Source organism: Suillus fuscotomentosus, assembly GCF_016647785.1.
Source record: "Suillus fuscotomentosus strain FC203 chromosome Unknown F5891scaffold_20, whole genome shotgun sequence".
Classification (NCBI taxonomy): Eukaryota; Fungi; Basidiomycota; class Agaricomycetes; order Boletales; family Suillaceae; genus Suillus; species Suillus fuscotomentosus.
Genome location: NW_024539532.1, coordinates 343,850 through 361,533, shown reverse-complemented (window position 1 = coordinate 361,533; position 17,684 = coordinate 343,850). Strand labels below are relative to the sequence as shown.

Below are 17,684 nucleotides of genomic sequence, written 5' to 3'. Positions count from 1 at the left end.
GACACCGTCGTGATGTGGTACACCATGTGTTCAAATCTACAGCATTTGCCTCATAGACGGACTGGTCATGAGTCTAACCATGTGTTCGATTCAAGTATTTTCGGCCCACCAAGCGCTAGTTTCCTTTCCCCAAATAACTGGCCCGGTGCTACACAGCGGCTGCTGTAGTTTCAGTTCGTATGTACTTTGACTGTTAGTGGTTCGCCTTCAACTAATAGTACTCTCCAGAATCCCTACAAAAGATAGGCTGATGCATATCTTCCACAGCATTGCTAAAACTGCAAAACTGACATTGACCGTGTCTCAAGTTTTCCCTACCTCCTTCCGTAATCATGAGGTGAGTCGCCAACCGGGGCCGCGTGTTCAATCTAGTGGATCAGCAATGTCGGCTCATTCATTTTTCTAAAGTTCCGATCTGCTCTTCACCTTGCCTAACCTCACAGACCACATTATCACTCCCAACGGTTCATATCCGCAGCCCGGAGCATTTGGCAACGTGCGCCAATGTGTTTGGCGCTCCGACTTATCCACGGAACTTGAGGTACGAGACATGTCGGTGAACGCATGTGAAATTCAATCCTGATTCCCAAGGCAGGTCGCAGTAAAGACTATACACGTGCCTCGTGAGAGAAGAAAGGAAATCGTTAGTATATTCGTGACGATAGCTTCAAACCTTTTAATCGTCTCACAGGTACATCATGATTTAATCATATGGGGACAATTGAACCATGAAAATATAGCTCGTCTCTTTGGGGTCACATCGGGATTTGGCGATCCGGCCACATCCATTTCCATGGTGTCCGTTTGGTTTCCAAACGGGACGCTCACTACTTTTCTTTCTAGTCAGCACGATGCATTTAACCACAGACAACAATTGGGGCTTGTAAGTATTGTGCCAGTAAAGATGACCCGTATAAATACTTATTATTTATCCCAAGCTCCAAGATATTGCAGCTGGCGTGCTTTACTGTATGGATATGCTTGCTCGCATGCCGTATAAAAAACTCATTTGCTGCTTCTTATTGTGATAGTACACACATCTGAGGTGGTGCGCGGTAACCTTTCAGGCGTAAGCTGAGTTCTTGTCACGCTGTGCTTACCGTGCTCACGACCTCAAACAGAATAATGTGTTGATCGATAGCCGGGGGAAAGCGTGCCTCACTGACTTTGGTCTGTCCACCGTATGTGAAGGCTTAGTACAACGTGCTGTATATATTGGATGCCCTGGAGCTATCCGTTGGGCTGCTCCGGAACTCATCATTGGCGCTGGTCAGCATTCTACCTTTGAAAGTGACATATATTCCTTTGGCAGTATTATGCTGCAGGTAAGCTTCGGTTCATAGGACGAATATCTAAAGTTAATGCGTGCCTATAAAGGTACTCTCTGGCGAACTTCCATGGTCAGAAGTAGTGGCCGAGCACCTTATCATCAAAAAACTCACCGATGGCAAAATTCCAAAACGACCCCCGAGTGTATCTCAAAAGCACTGGGCTTTCATTCGGAGGTGTTGGTCGCCAAGTCCTCGCAACTCAGCTCATCCATCCTCCCGTCCATCTGCCTTCCAAATTGACAACTTTCTGAAGACCACTCAAACACATGGCAAGATAGATCGCCTTTGTAGCTGATAATATAATGATTTGGCATTCTAGTCTGGCGCAGCCATGATTCAACCCTTCGTAGTGCCGTAGGATCCATGATTCGCCGGATTACCACGCGAATCGTCAGTCTAGTAATTCGTCCCAGAAATCGTGGAGCTCCCCGACTTTTGGACGGCGCTATAACTCGCCCTGCAGCCATACCCAGAAATACTGAGCCAAGCAGTAATAAAGACGTTCCAACTCTGAGCGAATATACAATCTCCGATGCGTTCGCTCACGACGGAACCAGGAACCAAGATTTTGATGTTGAGAATTCGTCCGTGGTTTTATCTCTGTAAACCACGGGCTAATGGTTATTGTACAGGAACAAACACCCTATCATCCGTCAGAACATTGACACTTATCAACATAGCTCGCTGAATAGTGCCAACACGTCCACACATCTTAAAAAGGCTAAACCTCAGGCTTTTGAGGGTGATCTTGTTAACCAGATTATTCGATTTCATGATTTTGCAGTAGCAACTGGAGGTTTTCGTGACATCTGGCACTGTGACCATCATCTCGCTGGTTCGGAGAAAGTGCAGGTACGTCACATGTGCACCGCTGTCATTTGCCATTGACTTCTTCGGCCTGTAGGTCGCTGTTCAGGTGATACACCTCGACCCCGCACAACCTGAGTTGCGAACAAAACTACTTAGGCGGTATAAAAAGTAGCTGAAACTTGAGCAAAGAAATGTCGTTCGCTTCTTTGGCCTGACCTCCAGTTTCGGTGTCTTTCCGGCTTTAATTACTGCATGGATGAGCCTTGGAACTCTAACCCAATACTTGGACGATCAATACCCGTTTCTTTCGACATTGCTCAAGTTCTCCCTTGTTCGTGTTTTTGTAACAGCCATCTTGCGCATTCTGATGGTGGTGTTACCACAGGTGGATGATATTATAAGTGGACTCTGTTACAGTTCGTTCCCTACTTTCTTCCAGTGGCAGCTACTTAGTTTATTCAAATAGTCCACTCCCAAAATATCGTACACGGACATTTAACTGGCGTGGGTGCTGCCATTGTATGTTGGAGGGACACGCTATACTAACGTCTTATCAGTTCAACGTGTTGATTGATGAGAGTGGCAGGGCTTGTCTAGCCAATTACGACCTTGCGGACTTGCTTGTTGCACATTATTCAGTTGTTCAAGAGCCAAGATGGACCGATCCTCAGTTGATCTGCGGGGCCAAATCCCAACTACCCACAATGTCAGCTGATGTCTATGCCTTTGGTTGTATTATGCTTCAAGTGAGTTCATAGTCTGCCATCACGTGTGTAGTTTTGACTAGCGCACCAAGATACTGGTGGGGAAACTGCCCTACTGGTGGATCCGGAACTGCCATGTGGTCGTAGCAAAGTCCGAGAACCAGCTACCGATGCAGGATGACCCCGAAGTTCCCAAACTTGAAGAATGCTACAAAGAATTTCTTCAACGATGCTGGGCCCCCGCTCACTCCCGCCCATCGAGCGCTGAAGTAGCTGGATTTGTGACTGCTCAGCTTCGCGCATTGAACGAGTCATAGCTCTGGTGAATAGCGGTATAAAAGAGTTCGTGCACCCGTTTACTCGTGGTCTCTCTTGATCCCCGTAGTTATAGCAGCTCATTTGCTTTCCGGCCCATTCCTAATTTCTTTTTCGCCATTCGGACTACCATTATTCCCAGCCATTTACATACATTGGTGACTATATTCACATGGAACGACATACAAACCTCTGCAGTTCGTGCTTATAATTCTCGGACCTAGCCCAGCCTCGGGGTCGCATTTACGTTTTCATTCTCCCTCTAGCCGTCCAAGCTGGATTCTTGTAATTGGTACCGATTGTGCTGTTTATAACGGTTGGCAATCTTCATACTCGGCTCATACGATAATCGTGTCGCCTTCTCAGATGTACTCATGCTATGTCATATGCACCAGCAGCACGGATTGCTCGAGTGCTGTGGACAATGGGCCAGTCTTACTGTCATCACGTTCTGCTACCAAGACTGGTGCGATTTCTTCACGAATTTCATTGATACATGCGCATTCTTCCATGAAATGATATAGATAACAATAAAAATACGGGTTGGAGTGTAGATCGTGACTATCGTGAATTGTAGAGACCAGGATATGAAGTCGTAGATACATATACAAAGGATGGGATGAAATCAACGTTTACGAAAAAAAAATGCCTCTCCACACTTTGCGCTATCGTACATCTGGACGTAATGAGAGGAAGTGACCATCTTAGGGACTTTTGTGGATGCGCATGTGCTGGTTCAGATTGTCACGGCGGCTGAACTCCCTTTCGCACCCCCCAATCGGGCAGACCCACGCTATGTCAGTTAAAAAATCAGTCACTCTGGCATGCAGGATATGCAGAAACGTCTCCCTCACGTTTATCGTTCGTGTGAATAGACCGGATGTGCCTTTTGAGATGCTCGCTTCTGACGAAACACTTGCTGCAGCCATCGACGTGGCAGGTATATGTCCTGGTGCCCTTCTTCGACCTATCTTTGCTGCGTGCATAGACGGGACCACCCCCTGAAGAGACTGGAACCTTGCGTCCGCGGGACTTCTTTGTCAGATTGGGAACGGGGATTGGAAGACTGACGTCCTGGCGTCTGCGACGATGAGGCGGCTCTGGCAAAGACTGGAATAGGGGCGAAGCTGGATCAGCTGAGCGGCAGACGGGAGAGTCGGATGCGTCAGAGGGGTAATATAAGTCTCCCTCGCTTTCGGCATCAGAGTCTTCTTCGAATAGCTGGTTGCCCTGGCGCTGCCAATGAGGAGCACGAATGGGAGGAGAAGGCATGGAAGGCAGATGGTCCGAGCTGGGCTGGGGCGGCGGGAAGGATGGCGGAGATAGTGATAATCCGTTGGGAATGACAACGTCCGACATACACACGGTACGAAGAGGTGCTTGTTCCACGAGAACCTGCGGTGAAGGGCGTTCTGCACGCACGAGGCCTAGGGCATCAAACTGTCCTTCTTCGTCACTGCTGAACCACTGAGAGATACCAAGCCCGTATGCGGGCTCGACCGAGGGCTGGAGTTCGAAGCAGTCAGATGCAGGAGAGCTTGTAGAACTGCTTCCGATACTGGGAGACATAGTATTGAAATCCGAGTGGTATCCGAGTCCATCGGCGTCATACATGGTGGAATAATTGTCAGGGGCATAAGACGCAAATGAAGTGTCAGCCATCCACAGGTCGGGGTTGCCGTCAGGACTGGAGATATCTTCACGGAACATCCCAGCAAATTCAGTCATGACGGATGTCGTGCTGAACGAGATATAAGGAGGAGTCAAGGGTATTGTGTACCAGCCAAATAACTGGAAACGAGTATAAGTACTCGGTCTGGAAATCAATTGAATGGGAGTCCATGTTCGCCGAGCCTACCAGTTTGGAACAATTGAATGGCGGTGGCTGACATAGTCTGGAGCCATTCGGTGCCGCTGAGATCTAAAATCAATAGAGTGATCTGAGGTGAGACATTTGGAGGACTTTGGGGTACACATCGAATTTGTCATAGAGTCTTGTTCACTCTAAGATGAAATTTCCGGAACTTTATAAGAGTCAGAGTCATTGTACCATCCACGGAAACAAATAGACACGACCAAGAGAAGGCTCACCAAATGACATCCTTCAGTACCGCAAGTCTTATAGATAAAAACACGTTTTAACATGTGAAAAAAATCGCACGTGTTTAGTCCAACACTTACACTGATGCCCCTCTTAGTGGACGAATTAAAGTATTGATCGACATATGAGTTCAGACGTCCAACAGCAGTGCTATCTCATGAGAGGAATGTAGAGATGTAACTTGGCATAGTCAGGTGCATGAAGAGTGGCAGCCACGCCACTGACGTTGACAAGCCGCGGTAGTATTTGGTCAGATGATTAACACGTGAAAACGTGTACCCCAATTATTGTGATAATCTTGGTCTGCACGTGCAATTGCGAGTGTCTCTTCTCTAGCATCTCGCTTTTTCTGACAATTACTTATTCCATCGTCAACATCGTCTTACGATGTGTGAAAAGTCTTCACCGCCGTCTTCAACTGTTAGCAAACACATGACATTTGCAGATGAAGACGAGAGCGTGCGCATAGCCGTGAGCGCGCTGGGCGATATGAGGAATGGAGCCAGAGCTTCTGGAAGCAATAGCAATGGTGAGTAGACTTCACGCACTCGACAACGATGATATAGATGGCACACATAAGCCCAAATTCCCGCATCAGCTTCGAGCGCGCTATCGACCCCATCCCCTTCTCTGCCGCCGGATACGACCTCTCCAGATTTTGTAGCCAGAGTATCAAATTTTCCACTTTTCAACACTGCTCTGCGAGCATATGAACATGGTAAAGCCAGTTCTCGCGTTGTCAAGGTGAGCTTCCCGAAACCTATACGCGTCTTTATTGACCCTAGTCATTCTTTAGTATGGTGCTGAGATGATGGAGTCATCAGTTAAGACCATATCCCGTCCTGTAATCGATAGGCTACCCGTTGATGTCAATCAATTGGACGAGTTTGCCTGTAGGCAACTCGACAAAGTCAGTACAATCTTTTTTGTGCTCAAAATTAGCTTATCTCCATTCATTTTCGCAGCTCGGTAGATATGGTCCATCGTCAAATACTGACCTCGAACGGATGCAAGTCGATGAGACATCTAGAGAGCGAATACTAGGGGAAGAGCAGACTAGTCGGGATTTTATCAGCTCACGGCAAGCACACCAAAGCACGGACCCACAACCATGTAATTGCATCGTTACATTCTTCTATCATATCATCTCATCTGTCATTATAGCCCGTAGTCCATCCCCTGTCCATACATATTCGAACGATAACAAAACACCACCCCCACAAAATCAAATTACCACACCTGCTGACCTTCAAGGTCAGCAAGCAGTGGTGCAGAGGAGCCGCTGGCAAGCTGTCCTCCTAGAGGCAGGAGGCATCAGTGCTGCCGTAAGCGAAGAAAGTATGCGGCGTCTCAAATACTGTCTTCAATGGCTCCAGGTTTGTCCTTCGTTTTTCCTCCAGATCTCATACGCATGTGATTTCCCACCAGTACGCCACACTGCATATTGATGCCCAGATCCTCATTCTCAGGGATTTCATCGAATCCTTACATCCATCGGACTCTTCATCTGGCACCGATATTCTTATCTCGCCTACACATATGCGGACGCTAACCGACGTTCGTCGTGATATTGTGCAAACCATTCGCCAAGTGGTTGATATTGTAAGCAAATATGCCGGCAGTGCTCTCCCGGAGCCCGCTCGGTCACGTGTCAGGGGCTTCATCTTGCATCTACCTCAGCGCTGGGCAACTGCCAGTGTTAATTCAGCTCCTGGTATTGCAGACGGTGCCCCAGGCGCTAGTTCAGCAGTTGGTGCTGCTGCTGGCGGTGCTGGATCTATGAGACGTGCACGGACCACCAGACATAAGGAACGCAGTGCTGGTGGCCCTGACCGCTCTCAAGCATGTACACCTACATCCTCTCGAGCATCATCCCCTATGGGCTCTGTACGTGTAGGCTTACGTCCGACGACCAGTGCTGCCACACAGGCTGCGCAGCGTGTTCTGGCACTTGCTACAGAAAGTCTAGACATGATGCGCGGTGTTACCGGCGTCGTTAAGGACAGTCTGGACCGTGCTGATGCGTATGTCAAGTTCTTTCACATAATGCCCTTGTTAACTGATGTATTTTCAGATGGGTCGAGCGTCTGCGCGTTGTTGGCTTACAGCGCCAGCAATCTCATGATGATTCAGATCCCTTTGATCCTGCCTCATCACTATTCGCACAACACCAAAGGCAGACCTCTATTCCAGGTCTTTCATCCACTTCCTCGACACCATTTTCTTCTATACCCTCTACGCCTGCGGCCAGCTATTCTACACCAGCCACGCCCGCTGCTTATTCCTCTTCTGATGCCCTTGGAATGGGTCTCCGGTTGGGCGAGGCGAGCGCTCGAACGTCATTGAGTGAGCTCCAACTCGATGGAGAAACATACGAAACAGCGCGTAGTGCACCGAGAGACTTATGCGAGGGAGAGCCGCAACGACGGAAGCCCGATCGCATATGGGAGAGGCAGAGCCCCGATAATGCTATACCAAGCAGAGATGGAATGATAGTGGACGGTGTATGAAGATCAGTATGGTGGTACATCTTTTCTCTTATTCCCCTATCCTTTCTATATCCATGAACTTTACATGAAGCTCCTTTATTTAGTTACGCGCTTGCGTGCTGGCAGGATCTCTAATCGTCTTGTATACGTGATGTACTAGTACTTGATATTACTCATCCTAATTTATTGACTAACTGAACCGGCACCAAAACTGGATAAAGTCGGAACCGGCTCGCTGTTAACCGAGTCGCAGCAACAATAACGGTGTATCTCGTTGATCCGATTCACTGGAAAGAGTCTGATTTCAGATGTTGGGCCATTAAGCTCCAGGTTGCTAGTTGCCAGTCAATCCGAACAAGTTCAGCTTACCACTTGGTTCAAACGCAGGTACTTCGATCCAGTAGTAATACAACAAGAAATAGCTTTGCCTAGACCTTTCAAAGATACTTCGAAACACAACATGTTAATTAAATAAATACCACGACGGATCCTCGGCTAAATTTCTCCTCCCTGCAGACCACTTGGCAAGTATTTCCCTACACAGTACTGCTAGTTGATACATGTACATGCTCTTGGAAGACAATTGAATTCATGCTGATTTCTGTGTCGGAGCCTGCCACGAGTTTGGCGTGGTATTTTCGAACGCCCAGGATGAGTCGTGGTCCTAGCACAAACATCTGCACGACCAATAAAATTTGAAGAGAACCATCGAGTACTACTCGAGCTTCGATAGAATATGAACTCTACAGAAATGATGAGCAGTGGTTACACGCGGATATCGACGCAGGTCGGCACACCAAGATTTCTGGAGAGAGTTCAACAAGCTGAAGGTAAGAGACGCCAACAAAGCTAACATGTGCAAAACTTGAGCAGAAAAATATGACCACATTCGCATTACAAGCTCACCTTGCAAAATAAAGCACGTGAGATCGTATCAGCACTATGAAACAGTCCCCGATGGTCGATCCTGTCGATAGGCCGAGTCGTCGCAGCTCACGGAAGTGTTTTACAGCAACCCAAACTGAAAGACACAGTGCGAGGACCTCCCAAACAGTGTTGAGCATCCAAAGCATTGAAAACAGAAACTGGACGTCCCCTTCATATACATAACTACACATACCTGCCGGAGAGTATCAGTTCCTCTGTTATTTGTCCATTGAGCGTGTGTTCTTGAAGTCAGCAAGCGAAGCCTTACCCCCTACAACGTACTTGAGGTCTATTGCCAAGATTACTCCGCAGGCGATGGTAACAGCCAGAAAGGTAATAACAAAGAAGATGAGCATCGTTCTAGATCCCTGATACATTGCATGTAAGCGAGCAATCATAATGACTTGCATCAGGTTTCAGTCGAGTCAATATCACAGAAGTGTCGCGGCTGGATAACTCACCGCCCAACATGGCAGTTACAACTGAACTTGTGCCAATTAGTGTATAGCCAATAATACTGCCTGAAACACCCAATTAACGAACACCAGTATCAGACACTCGAACTTACACCTATTGACTCATCATGTTGAGCCGAGTTCAATGGTTGGAATCTCACTCACCCCTACAGATAAGTGTATTGATTGGATGGGAATGAGATGGTTGCGGAATACTTACTGCATCTGTCAGCGAGACAGATGGCGCAAATCCTGTGTGCCGCCGGTCAGAAGAATTGAACATAGCACATATGAGACATACCTAGAATAATGACACTAGATGAGCTATTAGCACGGTGCCAATTCAAATTGGTTAATCTCGACACATACACAGAATACGGTATTCCGATATAGCGTGTCTAGAACATTTTTGAGTCAGCACAAGTTGCCACCAAGCTAAAGCAAAACATGAGGTACGAACAATCAAATACAGCACGGTCATGAGAGACCAGCGTTGTTTCTGTAGCGAATTCATCGCATGCTCTTGTTTTCTTCTGATACGGGACTCTTCAAGTTGTCACTCACCCAGATGAGTTCAATCTATGACATTCTTAGCGAGTTGGCTGCTCCAGCGATAACATCGACGTACCTCTTGTCCGAGTGTTAAGACTGGAAATATCATGAGAACATCAGCGATTTTTGAATACTGTCCTGCCCACCCCAATCGTATACCACCACGACGCCCGCGGCAACTGCGAAACCGCAAGTCAACTTTAGATCCGGATATCTTGATGCGACAAACCTGTCCAATAGCTGACGAAATTATCTAAATTGATATTCGGCCAGTAACTGCGATCATTTGAGACGTACTAGGTCATGTTCGAGGGATGGTTGAGCGAGTGAGAATGTCAGTGATGTATGACGATAGCGTTCGTGCTAGATATACCACCGTTCAGCGCTAGCCCTTGTATCACCAAAATCGATCGGGTGAAATGGTGCGAAATCAATCAAAAAGCCGGCAATCAAGTACTGTTCCAACTCGGAGCCTTGGTCGGTTCAGAAATGAAGTCCGAACATCCGCAGCACCAACTGCAATTGCAACCCCCCCGTACACCATCGCATGCAAAACAGATGATTACGCTTGTAACATAACATGGCTCAAAGACAAGGAATCTTCGAACTAGGTCGCTTGAAGGTTCCGGTTATCCCTAAAGCAGGTTGGACGTCATCACGACACAACAGGCCGCCGGTAATCAAATAACAAAGATAGGGGCGACAACTTGAACTTCACCACCAAATGTCAGCACGTCCTCCCAACCAACCCAGTCTTCCCCGTATTAAACTCGAGCTGAGCGAAGATGCATTAAAAGCAATCAACGCGCGCCTCCTTGAGCTCGATGTCGTCAAAAACACCCAAGCCATCCATTTTTCGCCCATGTTCTCAATCTATGCCACAACCGTCCTGCTCGCAGCTATCATAACGGCGTGCCCGGATCTCCTTGATCAGAGGTATGCACGCGTGGAAGAAGCGATGCAAGCGCTGTGCGAGAATTTAAGACTGCAAGAGGATTTGAGGGAGGCGATTGAGAAACAGGATTTTACAGATGTGTTGAATATTGGTGTGTCACGTCGTTGTCGGAAAGCTGAGACTGATTGAAATTATGTAGAAATGCTGCAGAAGCCTGCTCGCGCGAACAGTATGTTTCGCTGTGCTCTCATTATCATGCCTGCTTGTCTCATATTCGTGTTTTTGAACCAGTACGTTTGCTTAACAGAAGGAGAACATTATAGGGGCAGGACTGGGCAGAACGAGGTGAAATAGTGTAAAAGTACACCTGCGGTATGCGAATCAGCAAGGAATCAGAGTTTCACGTCGGAATTGTAACCCAGTGCATACACCCACTAATACTTATCACCTTTTCTGACTTTCTTCATAACCGCCTCTACATATCCATCCATATCTTTCTCCCAGCGCTTCACAGCACCATTCCGAACAACATAAAATGCCCTTTCCTCCTTCACATCACTTTCATCCTCGTCATCATCGTCCTCTCCCTCCATCAGTTGCTTCATGAACCATACGTCATGGCTCACCAACACCAAAGCTCCCTCGAAACCCTCCAACGCCTCCACCAGCCTATCCACAGTGCCCATATCCAAATGATTCGTGATTTCATCAATCACAAGCACATGAGGTGCATCATACAGAATGATCGCAAACGCAATGCGGTTCCGCTGTCCTCCACTGAGGTTTGCGATTTTCCGCAGAACAGTATTTCCACTCACGCCGACAGTGCCAAAGTGCGCCCGACATTCTTGTTCTGAAAGCTCAGGATGCCGGGAGCGCATCTCTTCAATGGGTGTACGGGTGAGTGTGAGCTGATCGACCACGTGTTGCGAGAAGTAGCCGATGCGGAGCGAAGGGTGTCGGTATACTTCTCCTGTTGTCGGCTGCGTCACGCCCACCATCATGTTTAGCAGCGTTGTCTTCCCGCACCCATTTGGGCCAAGCAACGCTATGCGAGCATGGGGCCCGACATCCAAGCTGACGTTCGTCAGTACATCCTTGCTCGAATTTGGATAGCGGAACGATGCATTCTTTACAGTGAACACAGATCCGTGGTACCGCAACGGAGGAGGATCCGGAATCTTAATCGACGCCGTCTTCAAGGCCTTCTCAATCTCAATCTCCGCGCGCGCTGACGTGTGGTATCCGGCCCAATAAGACACCTTGAACCGCTTCCCGTCCTCCGTCTTCTCCATTCCAAGGCGTTCAAGCTTCTTCTTCCGGCTTGCTACTTGCCCGAGCCGCTTGTCATCCCCTGTCGCACGAGCCTGCTGTACATTGTGCTGGATGCTTGCTACGAGCTTCGCTCGCTTCTTCGCCTGCGTATCCATCAGAGCCTGCTTCCGTACTCGCTGCTCCTCGCTTGTACTTTCGTAATCTGCAAATGACCCCGCGTGATATTTCAACATCTTGTCCCGCAGAATAATCGTTTCCGTCGTCACGGCATTCAAGAACGCCCGGTCGTGCGATACAATGACAAGCGTCAGTCCCGCTGTTTCATTGATCAGATATTCTTGCAGCCAGAGGATCGCAGGCAGATCAAGGTGGTTCGCTGGAACCATGAGTAAGTGAACATTATGTCATATAAAATGACTCACTTGGTTCGTCGAGTAGGAGGATGTCTGGGCCAACAAATAGCGCTTTTGCAAGCGCAATCTGCATCCGCCATCCACCGCTCAAGGTCTGTACCCTGGCATCGATTTGAGCCTCCCCAAATCCAAGCCCTCGCAGGATCTTTCTCGCCTTTGCTTTCCGCGCATCGAAATTGATCAGCGCGAATTTATCGAAGACGTCGGTAATGAGTTCCGTCGCCATGTCAGATGAGATGTAGACTTGTGGATCCTGAGCTTTCAGTGCAGTGAACTCAATTTCTATCGCGAGCTGCGCCTGACGGGCGTCATGTCCGCGTGTGCCAGAGCGTTTCTGTGCGAGTTGTTGTGCGGTGATCACGCGAGCCTCCATTCGAGAAATGAGAATGCTGTGAAGCGCAACATTTAGCTGGGCGGTGTTTGACGAGGTGGACTGAGGTGTATCTCCGAGCATTGCGTGCAAGACTATAAAGCGGGTTTTAGCTTGCGCAAACTGTATGAAGAAGTAATTTACCTTCATATTCACGCAAAACCTTCGTGCATTCTTTGTCTGCTTCAAGTACTTCATTCAACACAGTGGTGTTCTCATCAAAGGTCTCAAGCTGCGCGATGTGAAGGATATTGAGATTGCTTGGCATGGCAAGGATATTATCCGCCATGCATCTCATCAACACTGTGTTGTCCACATATAAGCATGTTTTTGTACCACAAAAGAGAGTACTGACTCGTCTTTCCGACCCCATTCTGCCCCACGAGACCATATCGCACGCCATCCTTGAGCCGCAGATGCGCATCGACGAGGAGATCGAGGTTATTGACGCTGATGTTGACGGTATGCATGTCAATGTCTTTAGACGATGTCTCGAGGGTCTCGCGGTGAAATCGGCTCTGCTGGGCAGTTGCTACAATTTTGGGCTCTGCTTCTGTGGGTTGTGATGGGGAGGCAGACGCAGCAGCAGCCTTCTTTTGCGCGCGTTTCATGCGACGGGCCTCGATAGATGACATAGGTTTCGGTTGGTCTAGAGGTGGAGAATCATCCGTTGAAGGGCCAGACGCTGATACTGACATCGAAGTCCTTCATCGATACTATCACATCAGACTCAAAACGAGAAAGTGAAAGCTGAACGCAAACCCTGAGGATGTCTTCACATCTCCCTTGCCAAGGGTAGCATAAAACTGGTTGATCTTCTCAGGGTCCACCTCAGCCTCGTCGAGAAACATCTCCGTGGCGTCTCGTATGTCCTTGGCTTTATCGGACATGGACATGACGGTGAGCATGGATGTGAGGTAGTTGAGCGCGCTGGGCTCCAGGGAGATCTGAAAGTCGTCTAGATGGGCTTTGAACTGGGTTGCTAGTGCATTTGAGGCCATGAGGATGTTGCTTGAGTCGTAGGTCTATTCTTGATGGGCCCATGTTGTCCTGGGTATTAAAAACTTGGTGACGACTCACATCTAGTTCAACGTTCTCTCGGTACCGTCTCGCATGCAGTGCTATTATTAATTTTGGCGTGGATCAAGACTGTTTTGCAAGGTTTGGCACAGGAATTTCGCTATTCCGAGTCCGCGTAAATTCTTGAGTCACTACAGTCACCTGGCCATGGTCGTAGTCAGACCTTGAAGATACCCTCGGGACCGACGGGAACCGTCCTTGTGACGTGGTTTTATGTTTAAAACGAGTAATGGGCTGATACTATCGGACGCGTTATTAGTACTAATGGCATTGTAGTCAACATCAGGAGCTCAAGCTTCAAGACTAACCGCTTAAGCATCGCTTCACGCTGTTTCATCGCGCGAAACCGACGAGAACCTTGGCAGGACCCATGTCATACCCCAGGATAAACGTTTCATCTGCGGGGTAACGCATGCGTTGTAAATGGACCAGATCAGACCCTTCTCAAGACAAATCGAGTCGTCAAGACAACTTCAATCGTACCGAGTCCAGTTTTGTCATTGACTACACGTCTTCCAACAGTTGTAATCCGTTCGGGATACTTTGTAATGCAATGACCATTCCATTTAGCGGCCGATGAGGTGTGCAGGACAGCGAATCGTCATTCATAACGAGTGAAGATAACCTGTGTATTGGTGGCCTTAAATAACAGGTGCAAGAGCCACCTGGAGCCAATCTACCGTCTAGTCACTTTGACATTATATACTCCTCCAAGCAAACAATGTCTCTCCCCGAGAACACGACCGTGCTTGTTGTCGGTGCAGGCCCCGCGGGTGTCACAGCTACTCTTTCTCTCGCCCACCACGGGTGCCATGACTTCGTTATCGTGGATGCCGTAGTCGAAAGACTGAGAACATCAAGGGCGGTCACCATACACTCTGCAACCGTCGAGGTAAGCTATCTGTGCGTTCATAAAAACGCCCACTGATGTTCTCATGATCTTAGGCTTTAGCTAGCATCGATGCAGTAGATGGCTTACTGTCTCAAGCCATCAGGGGAAAGGGCTTCAAAATCACATCCCGTAGTTCGTAAATCTTTGAGGCCAAATTTGACTCTTTAAAGAAGCATTCCGCCCACCCTTACGCGCTATATATCCCTCAAAATGTAACGGAGCTTGTACTTGGGCAGACGTTGCAGAGCCTTGGTGTTCAAGTGCAACGTCCGCACAGGGTAGTAGGAATGAAACAGAACGAGAAGGACTCTCGCGTCACCGACGTGTCCTTTGAGGACGGTCAAGTTATCAGAGCTAGATATATTATCGGCGCAGATGGTGCCCGCTCAATTGTGAGACCTCAGTGACCGCTAGCTTGGCTTGGTGGAATGTCTGATGACCATTTCCAGATTCGTACCATCGCCGGTATGGGGTTCTCTGACCCAGAAGGCCCAAACGCAGCCGAAAACGCATTGGTTCAAATGGTCTCTGCAGATGTCACATTCGAGCCTGAACCTGTCGATTCATTCACCCTCGAGGGCTACCTATTTTTCTAGTTGGGGATGCAGCCCATATACATTCCCCTGCTGGCGGTCAGGGCATGAACCTGGGCATGAGGGACGCGAACTTCCTTACAGAGGCTATCACAAAGCATATTCAAGCTTCTGCAGAGAATCCCGATGAGGATGATGCCATTTTTCAGGAAATCGCGGACGCTCGTCACGCACGAGCACTAGAAACCATCGGATTTACCAAGACACTTTCGAATCTCACAGGCCTTACGTACGATCCATATGCTTGGTGGATGCCGTTCAGTGGGGCCTCCGTCCGCGATCTGGTGCTAAGGATATTGGGCGGATTTGATTGTGTGCAGTCGAAGGTTGCATGGGGCCTGAGTGGGCTTGGAAGACGGTAATTGCATATTTTTGGATGACTTGGTTACCATATTTTGTATACGATCATTCAACACATTTGTATTTCTTTTTTTCAAAGATAGGATAAACATAAAAGTATCAAATGTTCCAAGGCGGTGTATCTATATACTGGCTGCGGTCATTGAACAGACTTGAATATGCTCTTGAATCTACATACTAGTAGGACGCACCGGCTTGCTGACTCGTCAGTGATGTCGGATTTTACACGCCTTTGGTAAAATGAAGCAATCAAACCAACTGGATCTTTGAGAACATTGCAGACAAAGTAGGCAAAATCATGCGGACTGGTACTTATCAGGTACCGGACTTTGAAAAACATTACGCAATGAGCTATAGTTAGAGCTTGCTCGCGCGCACTCTCAGACTGGTGACCTGCATAGTACTGGTCGGTCTAGCCCACTTGTACATGGATCAATTCGAACTGGAACGTAATTACTTACAGCACTGTCACATGATGGTATGATAGACCTGCTTCCCCTGCAGTGCGTCTTGATCAGATCAAGATAAGCGAAAGCTTCGTCGAGGCCACAGTCCAGATATCCTGCATGTACTATCCGCAGATCACTACTGTAAGCAAAACCGAATTCAGTGTTCGTACGTTGGTGTCAGCACGTAACACAAAACTGGCCCGAAACACAGATGTACGCTCCATTTGCATGCTATCTACTAATATCTTCTGATTTTCATGCAGGTCGTCATCACACTTGTTCCGTCGCCTGGAGATGGGGAGAGCGTGATGAGTAACAGCTTTAGTCCGATACCTTGGAAGGTACGCAGCCACCACCGTAACTTAGCATGATAAAGAGTCAAGACAAGTGGTTGACACGTGTCGTTGTTCCAGATCCTTACGTTCCCAGCCAATAGTGAAATAATATCTTTTCCAATGACTTGAGTACTCAAATACTGCTGTGACAGGCACTACATACCGTTCAGTCGCTATACACTCAGAGTAATGGGGTATCACTATTACCTTATTCCATGTGACTGATGAAAATTTCAAGGATTGCCGTTTGCACAGTCAAGGAAAAGGAAAATGGCATCCTGATCCCCCAGCTTAGTGAAACACTTACGGTATGGCGAAATTCGTATCACCCGATTGCTCGTTCTCATGTTACTTCCTGAAGAAAGGTGGCGAGATCGTACTCAAGTTAGCGCAGAAGGAAGGCGGGTTGCATTGGAAGTTAGCTTTCCATCCTCCGCTTTATACTGAAAAGAACCTCCATGATAGTAACACGGGCATCACTGCAGAACAAGTATATGTCTCAACCGATTTTGGGGATAAGCACGGCGACCAACGAGTCACGGTCGCCTCCGATGTGTTGCAACAGACTACACGAACTCAAACTACACCTGCATTTGATAATGACAATTTCATAATCAAGAATGAGTACGAGGATACCAGGCTTGCTCTATGCTTAATCGAGGAGGATGGTGAACGTCTGCCTATCGTTGATTTGGGCACACTCCCGTCTGTTCCTGTGCGACCTCTTAGTTACTGAGCTGACGACACCCCTTGCAGAAAGAATCAGATATTCACAATCAGTGGACCGTTATATCTACAAGCCTACGCCATGGCAGAACAAATGGGTGCGTTCATGCGTATTTGCAACAAGGAATTACCTAAATCTCCTCGTTGTCCCCAGTGGGAAAGCCGCTCGAATTGACAGATTGTGCTCCGTTACTAGGACCTATGGCTGTAGTCGATCTCCCCGAGGTGTGTTTCCTCCATGTATTGCTAACGCTAAGCATTTTATTCACTTCATTGTTATGAAGTCTGCATTTATACTTTATACCAAGCGAAACGGGTCAACCATGCTTCATCAGCCCTAGTGCCTTGTATTTCAAAATGGAATAGCACCGAAGTTCGCGAATAGCGATGGGTCCCCACTGTCGTTGCATACCAGATTTCAATGCAATCTAAGTTAAAAATTACCATCCCTTGCCAAATTTTCGTAAGCGCCGCCTCAAAATAGCAATCAAAGATCATAGATCCGGATCAGACTCGAAGTCACGAAGGTCCATTTGGGGTGTACCCTCGCCAGCATTCAAATGATGTGGAATATATCGATGGACAATGGTCAACCAGAGTAGATAATGTCGG

At 47.9% G+C, this 17,684-nt stretch overlaps 6 protein-coding genes across 6 annotated transcripts; 4 read left to right on the top strand and 2 right to left on the bottom strand.

The window, feature by feature from the left end:
* Positions 1-5: 5 nt before the first annotated feature.
* F5891DRAFT_1144267 (kinase-like domain-containing protein) lies at positions 6-2,474 on the top strand. The gene is made up of 12 exons (XM_041364970.1): positions 6-177; positions 229-337; positions 409-541; positions 596-643; positions 692-883; positions 939-969; positions 1,032-1,069; positions 1,122-1,325; positions 1,378-1,600; positions 1,651-1,915; positions 1,964-2,183; positions 2,236-2,474. Exons 2-12 carry the CDS (start codon positions 333-335, stop codon positions 2,311-2,313), a joined length of 1,437 nt encoding a protein of 478 aa, XP_041227321.1. The 5' UTR covers positions 6-177; positions 229-332; the 3' UTR covers positions 2,314-2,474.
* A 1,390-nt stretch (positions 2,475-3,864) lies between these two features.
* On the bottom strand, positions 3,865-4,519 carry F5891DRAFT_950182 (uncharacterized protein; the record flags this gene model as incomplete). The annotated part of the gene is made up of 2 exons (XM_041374933.1): positions 3,865-3,953; positions 4,015-4,519. The coding sequence occupies 2 exons, from the start codon at positions 4,517-4,519 to the stop codon at positions 3,865-3,867; spliced, it is 594 nt and encodes a 197-aa protein (XP_041227320.1).
* A 1,039-nt stretch (positions 4,520-5,558) lies between these two features.
* Positions 5,559-7,954, top strand: F5891DRAFT_1027651 (transcription factor Opi1-domain-containing protein). The gene is made up of 7 exons (XM_041361449.1): positions 5,559-5,790; positions 5,842-6,005; positions 6,058-6,171; positions 6,227-6,374; positions 6,426-6,637; positions 6,690-7,285; positions 7,336-7,954. Exons 1-7 carry the CDS (start codon positions 5,649-5,651, stop codon positions 7,769-7,771), a joined length of 1,812 nt encoding a protein of 603 aa, XP_041227319.1. The 5' UTR covers positions 5,559-5,648; the 3' UTR covers positions 7,772-7,954.
* Positions 7,955-10,408: 2,454 nt separating this feature from the next.
* F5891DRAFT_1187211 (uncharacterized protein) lies at positions 10,409-10,902 on the top strand (the record flags this gene model as incomplete). Its single annotated transcript, XM_041366800.1, has 3 exons — positions 10,409-10,730; positions 10,779-10,808; positions 10,871-10,902. The coding sequence occupies 3 exons, from the start codon at positions 10,409-10,411 to the stop codon at positions 10,900-10,902; spliced, it is 384 nt and encodes a 127-aa protein (XP_041227318.1).
* A 111-nt stretch (positions 10,903-11,013) lies between these two features.
* On the bottom strand, positions 11,014-13,272 carry F5891DRAFT_950084 (P-loop containing nucleoside triphosphate hydrolase protein; the record flags this gene model as incomplete). The annotated part of the gene is made up of 4 exons (XM_041374923.1): positions 11,014-12,230; positions 12,277-12,732; positions 12,782-12,940; positions 12,993-13,272. 4 exons carry the CDS (start codon positions 13,270-13,272, stop codon positions 11,014-11,016), a joined length of 2,112 nt encoding a protein of 703 aa, XP_041227317.1.
* A 1,166-nt stretch (positions 13,273-14,438) lies between these two features.
* Positions 14,439-17,413, top strand: F5891DRAFT_979239 (uncharacterized protein; the record flags this gene model as incomplete). Its single annotated transcript, XM_041376858.1, has 13 exons — positions 14,439-14,609; positions 14,780-15,001; positions 15,059-15,074; positions 15,206-15,560; positions 15,947-16,011; positions 16,067-16,152; positions 16,275-16,352; positions 16,499-16,563; positions 16,585-16,654; positions 16,708-17,051; positions 17,103-17,170; positions 17,227-17,297; positions 17,357-17,413. 13 exons carry the CDS (start codon positions 14,439-14,441, stop codon positions 17,411-17,413), a joined length of 1,668 nt encoding a protein of 555 aa, XP_041227316.1.
* Positions 17,414-17,684: the final 271 nt, after the last annotated feature.

Excerpts from the sequence above, each read along its gene's own strand:
- F5891DRAFT_1144267 (XM_041364970.1), top strand. Across the intron at positions 1,070-1,121 it reads TGCGCGGTAACCTTTCAGGC|AATAATGTGTTGATCGATAG; the intron begins GTAAGCTGAGTT and ends GACCTCAAACAG. Across the intron at positions 1,916-1,963 it reads GATTTTGATGTTGAGAATTC|GAACAAACACCCTATCATCC; the intron begins GTCCGTGGTTTT and ends GTTATTGTACAG.
- F5891DRAFT_1027651 (XM_041361449.1), top strand. The coding sequence starts at position 5,649 with ATGTGTGAAAAGTCTTCACCGCCGTCTTCAACTGTTAGCAAACACATG. Across the intron at positions 5,791-5,841 it reads TTCTGGAAGCAATAGCAATG|CCCAAATTCCCGCATCAGCT; the intron begins GTGAGTAGACTT and ends GGCACACATAAG. Across the intron at positions 7,286-7,335 it reads AGTCTGGACCGTGCTGATGC|ATGGGTCGAGCGTCTGCGCG; the intron begins GTATGTCAAGTT and ends ATGTATTTTCAG.